Genomic DNA, 10,275 nt, shown 5'->3' on the forward strand with positions numbered 1-10,275 from the left:
AAAAATAATTAGATTTCCATAAAAAGCCATGCAAACAACAATCCCTTTTTGAAATCGTAATAAATTTTTATTTAATACAACAATCGGACTGTTAAGAATGAGTTACGGTCACATTCACATGTCATTTAAGGGTATTTTTTCTGCAGACAAAGAACGTCGCTTGCTGGGTACATGCAAAGCGTTTTATCCTGATTAAAGGAACTTTTGTGCGGGCCAAGAATAAAATACCCGCAATAAAATTCAGTGCAATTTCAAACTCGTGTCAAGTTTGGTCGAGTTTATTAAGAAAGTGGCGCCCATAGGTAGATCAGAACCTTTGTGATTCCTAAACTAATCAGACACGTTATTAAAATCTGGTTAAAAAAATAGATATTTGTTCATATAGTTTACTTTTCAAAAAATGGTTATGTAAATTTCGAGTCTTACTTTCAATTATGAAAGTAAAAATACAATTATTATAAAAACAAACTTTCTGCTCGCGATTAACTCGAAAATAATCTAACAACAGTAATCCATAGCAATATTGACACAGATAAATAATATATAGCTATTTATAACTTTTATGAAAAATTATGTAGATTTTTTTATGTTTTCAAAGTGATAGCAGAATCTAAGAAATCTACACTTGAATTTGCGCTTCGAATCATGACACATTAAACTAGTCTCGGCGCGGTTGTAGGTAGTTACACACAGGAAAATCTTTATAAACGATCTTTCTTAAAATAAGATGTAGGTACCTATCTAAGCTCTGGCAACTACATTCTACCCAATGTAACTTCTATCAGCAACCAAATATGAATAGTTAATGAATTCAATGTTTCCGGGAGCTATCAAAGTATGATAATATACAGGGATCGGGGTGCTAAAATTAAAGTTTTAATGGCATACATTTAGTTTGGGCACAATTTCTAAATTTGTACAATGATATTATATAACCATAGATAGGTTATACTCATACTTGAGGAGCACAAAAAATACTTCCATATCTATTTCTGTGCTTACGAAGAAATCTGTTATTTTTGATTAGTTTTCTCATTCCATCCATCTTTGTCACACTCGTTGTTAAACATAAGGTCGTCTCTTTCTCTTTCGGTGTGCGGGAGCTCGTTAGCATGTGCGCATTTCTCGCTTGTCCAGCCGCGACTAAAAGAAACTTGTCCAATTTGTCACAAGGTAAGCGCTTCAATTTTGGAACGCCTATAACCTATTTTGAGTTATAAATCATTGAATTTGAAAGGACGTCTATCGCGCTTTAAGTACAAGTTAATTTGATCGTTGAATTACGTGCTGTGAATGCTTATTTTATATCGTGATAATATGAAGTAAGTAGGGAATTAATTTACGTCACCGTAATTATCATCATCATTAACTTAAGAGTTATTCTCTTGTCGGTGGAGTATCTTCCAGCATTCCCTATCTTGCGCCAGCTCTTTGACTTTCTGATACGACACGACCCCCACTTTCTCTTTCACTTGGTCTAGAAAGCTGCGTCTGGGTTTTCCTTTACCCCGCTTGCGTCCTATCCGCCCCTCCAGGATAGCTTTAAAGAAGTGGTCGTGTCGTATTAAGTGTCCAATCATTACCGTAATTATATTTTATACAAAAATATACGTTAAATATTTTCAATTGCATTGCATTTAAAGACAAGAAAAGAGGCACCCGCGTGAACCGCAAGCACTTTAGTGTTGTTTTTCATAAATTATTGCTTTTTGCCCGAACCAGGTGCGTGCGAATGGTCCGACTAGTCCGTTCCGGGTCCCGACTCGGTATGGACATAGTTGGCGGCCTCGGTGGGGAAGCGGACACGGCGAGCGGCGTCGAAGACGATGCTTGCGGGGTCTTCGTTTCTGGAGTGTCGGCGGGCGGGGCAGCGTACGGCATGCTCCATCGAGGCGATAGGATACTGAGCGTTGACGGACGGGACTTGACGCGGGCCACGCATGAACAGGCTGCGGCGGCATTGAAGGTATGTCGCAGTGTTTAACCAATTAAATGTAACCATAGCTTTGGTCGGTCCAGAGCAGTATCACGCCAGCTTTCGCCGACACCCACGACGAAAAAAGACGATAGAATTTGGAGGAAAATTTAAATAAACTAAACACAATTTTGGCATGAAGGGACGTCTTTATCAAGAGGATGGCAACATTGGATTAGCATAACTGAATAACAATAAACCTGAAACTTTTTCTGGCAAAAACAAGGGTCATTTATTCTAACAAAAACGTCACTTTTGACACTGACATATCTGGTCCATATCGTATCTTTAGCAAAATTTTGACGTATCCCAAAGTTCTAATCAGGCCGGTAGACAAAATTTCATATGACATAAACAGTTACTGTTATCCATAAAATATGTACAGTCGACGTCAAAAATATGTTTACACTTTTGCACCTTAGGTACTCCTTTCTAAAAAATGTAAACATATCTTTGACGCCGACTGTACCTTAACTTTTTTAGAAGAATCTAGCAATTTTAAAACAATATTTTTAAAAGGTAACTACTGTTTTTATATTCAGGCGTTTCAGGTACCTAAGAAATATAAATTAGGCAAATGAGTTACAGCTAATTATTATTTTCTTTTACGTAGGTATAAGTATATCTTTGACTTTGTGATGCTTATCGGTAACAGAGGTTCATCGATGTTATTTTTTTTTCAAACGCACGTTTTTCTTGGAAAAGCTCTAGATAACTAAATGGGTCATTCTAGATGTTAATCTATTGAGAGAGAAAAGTATGATAGATATTGAATTCGTGTATAAAAATTGTAGTCCCAAATTGTACCTAAATCAAATAATATAAATTTGTTGACCAAAATTCATATACTTATTGATAATGATTAATGTAAAAATATAGTAACGCAGGGGTGAATGCCTTATTTTGATACAAATCAGGAGACAATCAAGGACCACTGAGTTACTGTGATTAATATTATTTACAGTAGTTCTTTATTGAACAAAGCTATCGGGATTGATAGCATAATTAAGCCTATTTCTCCATCACAGCACAGAAAATAGAAGTAATGGCCAAGTATTCTAAAATATGCATTTTACGAATAAGTGTAAAAAACTTACGTACTTACAACAAAAAGTAGAATGGCCGAAATAACATAATTAATAATTATAAATTGGTATAGGTAGATTGGTTGTAACTGGCCCCGAGTAAACACTGACAGCCATATTTGAACTTTAAGATACGTTAAATATTAGATATCGAAACGATATGGATTGGATATGTCAGTGTCATAAGTGACGTTTTTGGTTGAAGAAACCTCACTTTTGACACTTGTTTGAAATATGGCTGTGAGTAAGAAAAGGACGTAGATAGAGTAGTGAAGGTAATGTTTTCACAGCAGTATTCCGGCGCAGCGGTATCGATAGCGGCGCAGTACCAGCCGGAGCAGTACGAGCGGCTGCGCGCGCGCATACGCGCGATCAACGCAGCCGCCGCCGCGTCGCCGCACGCGCACCGCCACGCTACCCACGTGCCCGTGCATCCTGATCTACACGCTGTATACCCAAGGTAGGCATGGTTTTGCCTTCAAACGAACATTTTCAGGAGATATATCAGCGATCATATGCGTCGAATACCATAAAATGCATGTACAGTACAGATATTAATTTGGCATAAACACAGACACATAATGTTAAAAGCGGTTTAGACTCTCGCGCGAGCCACGAGACGAGCCGCGAGCCGAGCCACGAGACGAGAGTGTAAGCGGTGGGCTCGCGGCTCGTCTCGTGGCTCGCAAGCTCGTCTAGCTAATATAATTTAAACACTAACGGCACGGCATAAGGTATATAACCGTATGACAAGCCGAACGCGAGTGTAAGCGGTGGACTCGCGTCTCGTGGCGCGGCTCGCGGCTCGTCTCGTGGCTCGCACGAGAGTCTAACTTGGCTATCAGAATCGCTTTAAACTTGATCATATATTTGTAAATCAAAACAAGCCTATACCATTTAAAGTATTCTTTAAGACATATTGTCTCTGTCTAAGAGTTATCTTTTCGTAGTTAGTTTTATACTTATTTGTAATATAGGTACATACAATAGACATGTACCTAACACAAGACACAGTAACTGACAATCTCTTACTGCTTTCGAACAATGCAATAAAATAATTTATTTATTTATTTAGAAATTTAAATCAGACAACAAAGCCCATACCTATTACAAAAATAATAATTACATATTATAAACTTCTAACAAACCAAGTACCGCATAATTAAACATACGAGCTTGGAAATATGATAAAAACGGCATTAAGTAGTAACTTCATATCTACCAGACAGAAAACTTTTCTCATTTATTAACGAACTACATTACGGAAAATCCCATTTCCCATTTCGAAATTACTAACGTGGCTTCAACGCCACACTCAATAGAAAAGCCAGATTATATGATTACATCCTTATGCGGATTCGCTAAATAGCAGCCTCATTCACACACTTGGTATCGATTCGGTACAGCGATTAGAACCCGCTGTATAAAATCAGAATATAATTAGCATAGATATTAAGCTCTCGAGCTCGACACGAGTCAGTACGAGCGCCAAGGATCAGTGCGTGTGACCTCATTCAAAATTAAGTATATATTATACAAAAGTTTCTAATATCTATCTATCTATCTAATACCTTTAAACGAGCAATTCTTGTTTATTTATTTATTTATTTATATATATATATATATATATATATATATATATTTCGGGGATCTCGGAAACGGCTCTAACGATTTCGATGAAATTTGCTATTTGGGGGCGAAAAATCGATCTAGCTAGGTCTTATCTCTGGGAAAACGCGCATTTTCGAGTTTTTTTATGTTTTCCGAGCGAAGCTCGGTCACCCAGATATTAATTATAATATCTGGGTGACCGATTACCCCCAGGTTAGGAACCACTGATGTAGTAAACCAGCTTACATCGGAGTTTCAAATATTGGCGCGAATTTATAGAAACAGTTTCATGTAAGTATTATACTTATCTAAGTTGAACTAGGCTAAATCTAAATTCCAACTAGTCTAAGGTAATAAAATAAATTAATTAAAAATTAAAAAACACGACTGCAATTTAAAAGCGAACTGAAAAGCTAAAAATAATTTTTAGTTATGTTAGGTACTCAACTTAATGAATGTAAAATATAATATATAGGTAAGTGTTCTGTCAGGGTCGTAAACAGCAAACGGAAAAGTTTAGGCTCATCTAGGATCGTGACTGTACCTGTATATTTTATTTCGATTGCAGTCGGGGACCTTGATATATTGAATTTTTCCCATTCACAGGTCCCCGACTGCATCGAAATAAAATATACAGGTACAGTCACGATCCTAAATGAGCCTAAACTTTTCCGTTTGCTGTTTACGACCCTGACAGAACACTTACCTATATATTATATTTTACATTCATTAAGTTGAGTACCTAACATAACTAAAAATTATTTTTAGCATTTCAGTTCGCTTTTAAATTGCAGTCGTGTTTTTTAATTTTTAATTAATTTATTTTATTTTATACATTTTAGTGACCATACAAACCAACCACATTTTTTATATGATTTAAGGCACTTAAGTTACTTCAAGGAGCTTTCATCATGTTGATATTTTGATATGTTAGCATAAAACGTGCTTAAAAACCTAAATAGGTCGGACCCAAAAACCAGCCGTATTGAAAAGTGCTATGGCTTAATATCTCTGCAACTACATAATTATAAATTGGCTTTCGGCCTTCGCAATTAACCCCTGGAGCGCCCCAGAATTACCGTAGTATGGAACTCCTATACTAGTTACTAGCACACGTGTCTTGTTAGGGCGCTCCACGGGTTAAGATACTTAGGGAAGCTGCAGAAAGCATGCACCTTTCTTACGTTCCGGGCCTTCGGCCCTACGCGAAGCTCGGCCTCCGGCCTTTGTAATTAAGAATCTTGAGGAAGCTACAGAAAACGTGCACCTTTCTTACGCTCTGGGCCGTCTGCCCTACGCGAAGGTCGGCCTTCGGCCTTCGCAATTAAGAAACTTGGAAAAGCTGCAGAAAGCGTGCACCTTTCTTATGCTCCGGGCCTTCGGCCCTACGCGAAGCTCGGCCTTCGGCCTTCGCAATTAAGATACTTCGAGCTGCAGAAAGGGTGCACCTTTCTTACGCTCCGGGCCTTCGGCCCTACGCGAAGCTCGGCCTTCGGCCTTCGCAATTAAGATTCTTGGGGAAGCTACAGAAAGCGTGCACCTTTCTTACGCTCTGGGCCTTCGGCCCTACGCGAACCTTCGGCCTTCGCAATTAAGATACTTGGAAAAGCTGCAGAAAGCGTGCACCTTTCTTACGCTCCGGGCCTTCGGCCCTATGCGAAGCTCGGCATTCGGCCTTCGCAATTAAGATACTTCGAGCTGCAGAAAGCGTGCACCTTTCTTACGCTCCGGGCCTTCGGCCCTATGCGAAGCTCGGCATTCGGCCTTCGCAATTAAGATTCTTGGGGAAGCTGCAAAAAACGTGCACCTTTCTTACGCTCCAGGCCTTCGGCCCTACGCGAACCTTCGGCCTTCGCAATTAAGATACTTGGGGAAGCTGCAGAAAGCATGCACCTCTCTTACGCTCCGAGCCTTCGGCCCTACGCGAAGCTCGGCCTTCGGTTTTTACAATTAAGAAACTTGGGGAAACTGCAAAAAGCGTGCACCTTTCTTACGCTTCGGGCCTTCGGCCCTACGCGGAGCTCGGCCTTCGGCCTTCGCAATTAAGATACCTACTTGGGGAATTTACAGGAAGCACGCACCTGCCTTACGCTTCGGAGCGTCGACCCTATGCGGAGTTCGGCCTTCGGCTTTCGTTATTAAAATACTCGTGGAAGTTGCAGGAAGAGCCCATCTATCTTAAGCTCCCAGTCTTTGCTTCTCGTAAAATATTGTTTCACAACAGTAGCACGTGTGCTCCGGGATTTGCAAAATTTGTCGTGCAAAATTCAAATCATCATCAAAGACCTGCCTTCTACAGTCATGATAATAGTGTCTTCTATTCAAAGTCTCAAGTTAAATCTTATAATAAATAGCACAATATGTTTATTCAGAGTACCTGAGCATTTCTCAAATAATTTGTACATTTCGATCACATCTTAGATTTCTATAAAAATTGGTATGCTGGTAAAGTACATGAAGCTGAACAATTTCCACCATATTTCCCAAAATGTCCAAGAAAGTTTGTATGAAACATTCCTTTTTTGTTACCAAATGTGTAAGGAAATCTGGTAACAAAAAAGGATGTTTCATACAAACTTTCTTGGACATTTTGGGAAATATGGTGGAAATTGTTCAGCTTCATGTACTTTACCAGCCAATTTTACATTACCAATTTTATAGAAATCTAAGATGTGATCGAAATGTACAACTTTTTTGAGAAATGCTTACCTAGTCAATCGTTCAAACCGTTCCTTTCGTATTTGACACTTGCGCAATTGAAAATAACGTAAGCGCGACGTATGACGTTGTCGTATATAGCTGCAAAGAGAAATGTCATTAGCGTGATGTAGAACATTTCGTATTTTCTCTCCAACGATACAATTAAACATATAACTTATATATATTCGTATGATCACCTTAAAAAATCCTTTCTTTTAATACCCCATTCAATAGATTTAGACAATTCATTTATCTTTGCGTTATACTTATATTTTGTAAAATCTTTTCCTACCAAATGAATAGTTTAAACCATATTTTGTGTACAGTTTTAGAATCGTCTTTCAAAATCCTTTATTTTAATACCCAACTCGATAGGTTTATAAGTTTTATTTTTGTTTCGGTTGCACAATTTGCAGTGCCTAATCCGCCATATTGGTTTTGTGATGACGTCACATAGCCTATGTTACTCGGGATGACGTAAGGATTCCAATGATATCTCAAACACCTAAATCGGTTCAGGCACTTAGCTGTTACGGTGTAACAAAGAAACTTACATACCCACATACAAACATGAACCCTGAAAACAATACACTCTTTTTTTGGGGCAGTCGTGTAAAAAACAGACGTTATACATAGTATTTGGTCATTAAATTTAGAAAATAAATTGAAATAAGATAAATTGCTAAACCCCAGAATTTCGAATTATCCAGAAAACTGCTTCTTATTATTACATAACTAGATAACATCAATTCCGCTTACAATATTTTTAGTTTCAAAAGCGTATAAATCTTCCTTGATTTATCCACATAGTCCATTAGAATTTACCGCAAAGCAAAGTATTAACTCACTATTCAGGCTATTCACGAGCGTTCAACTCACTGTCAATACACTATTAGAACTCAATGAGCACAACCAGCCTGTCCCATTTCTATGGAAAACAGAGTAAAATGACGTTGAAATACATGCGAAAGGGCAGTTGGATATAGTGATGTGACCCAGCGTAGGTATATGTCCCAGAAATATTACCCTAATAAAGAAATATCGATAACGACAACAATGTTTCTAATTAACGCTGTGATATACTGGTAGATAATTTCTTATTTATTACATTAAACCGCCTCTCGCCTCGATCTAGCTAGGTCTTATCTCTGGGAAAACGCGCATTTTCGAGTTTTTTTATGTATTCCGAGCGAAGCTCGGTCACCCAGATATTAATTATAATATCTGGGTGACCGATTACCCCCAGGTTAGGAACCACTGATGTAGTAAACCAGCTTACATCGGAGTTTCAAATATTGGCGCGAATTTATAGAAAAAGTTTCATGTAAGTATTATACTTATCTAAGTTGAACTGGGCTAAATCTAAATTCCAACTAGTCTAAGGTAAAAAACAGACGTTATACATAGTATTTGGTCATTAAATTTAGAAAATAAATTGAAATAAGATAAATTGCTAAACCCCAGAATTTCGAATTATCCAGAAAACTGCTTCTTATTATTACATAACTAGATAACATCAATTCCGCTTACAATATTTTTAGTTTCAAAAGCGTATAAATCTTCCTTGATTTATCCACATAGTCCATTAGAATTTACCGCAAAGCAAAGTATTAACTCACTATTCAGGCTATTCACGAGCGTTCAACTCACTGTCAATACACTATTAGAACTCAATGAGCACAACCAGCCTGTCCCATTTCTATGGAAAACAGAGTAAAATGACGTTGAAATACATGCGAAAGGGCAGTTGGATATAGTGATGTGACCCAGCGTAGGTATATGTCCCAGAAATATTACCCTAATAAAGAAATATCGATAACGACAACAATGTTTCTAATTAACGCTGTGATTTACTGGTAGATAATTTCTTATTTATTACATTAAACCGCCTTTTATACCCATATACCTGGGTTACTCATTCTCAGAAATACATACCTATTTGTTTTTTTATCGATATAATGGCCTCTGTAGGCCTAGGACATGATTGGCGCGATAGTATCTCGCGGCGAGACAGACTACCCGTCTTTTTCTAACTATATTAATTAAAGAGGGAAAGGTAGTCTATCTCGCCGCGAGATACTGGCGCGCCCATCATGTGCTAGCCGGGCAGAACCATCTAAGGAGATGGAATACAGTTTTGGCCATTACGTATGGAGAATTTACTTTCGGACATTACCTATAAAGAAAAATATGATTGTAAAAATAACATTATAGGACAAACCTCTGAAAAAATACGACAAGGTAATGGAAATCTAAATATCAATTTATTTATAGGTAAGCGTACCGTACAACACTAGTTGGACGCGCTCCACCCGGATATTATTCAACGCAGTACTGCTGTTACAATGTATTATTTTGTATCTCAATATTCAGTCCATGCATAATAACACCTGTGGCCACGGAATGTTTGTTCTGATAGTCTCTTTTGTTTACGGATTTGCAACTAGTATTCAAAATTAATTGTATTCATACATAATTTTAAACCCTTTACCAACACACGTGACTAGAAATGTAATGTATTACTATAAAGATTTGCATAAAATACAATAACAATATATTCTTTATTGTTTTATAACATCTTGAAATTTACAGGTAGCTGGTAACGTAAATGGCTGTGAAATCGACCATTCGAAAGTGGAAATCGAGGGAAGTTAAGGATATTCAGGTATTTTCTAAACACTTAATTTATTTAAATTTAACAGTTTAGTAATTCGGTTTTGTAAATATTGTTACCTATTTATGTCGCACACGGGGAAAAATGGACCTAAGTTAGCTACCTGTTGTCTTATAATATGATGTTTCTATTTGTCTCACGTCTGATATAATGTCAATTCTCTGACATGCGTATTTGAGGCCTACGCATTGCGACAGTAACAGCCTGACAGCTGTCTATTTATAATACGG

The 10,275-nt window shown here is 37.7% G+C and overlaps 1 protein-coding gene across 5 annotated transcripts in view; it reads left to right on the plus strand.

Annotated features, from left to right (window-relative positions):
- LOC134649574 (disks large homolog 2-like) overlaps positions 1-10,060 on the plus strand; it is a 42,383-nt gene extending 32,323 nt beyond the window's left edge. For 3 of the 5 annotated variants that reach the window (XM_063504374.1, XM_063504378.1, XM_063504375.1), the window contains 3 exons: positions 1,723-1,966; positions 3,351-3,520; positions 9,964-10,060. In XM_063504374.1, coding sequence (XP_063360444.1) covers positions 1,723-1,966; positions 3,351-3,520; positions 9,964-9,967 — 418 coding nt within the window. In that variant the 3' untranslated portion in view covers positions 9,968-10,060. Of the gene's footprint in view, positions 1-1,722; positions 1,967-3,350; positions 3,525-9,963 lie in introns of those variants that run through there. The other 2 variants (XM_063504376.1, XM_063504377.1) reach the window with 2 other exon arrangements.
- The last annotated feature ends 215 nt before the right edge of the window (positions 10,061-10,275 follow it).

The sequence above is a fragment of the Cydia amplana genome, chromosome 7, assembly GCF_948474715.1.
Source record: "Cydia amplana chromosome 7, ilCydAmpl1.1, whole genome shotgun sequence".
NCBI lineage: Eukaryota > Metazoa > Arthropoda > Insecta > Lepidoptera > Tortricidae > Cydia > Cydia amplana.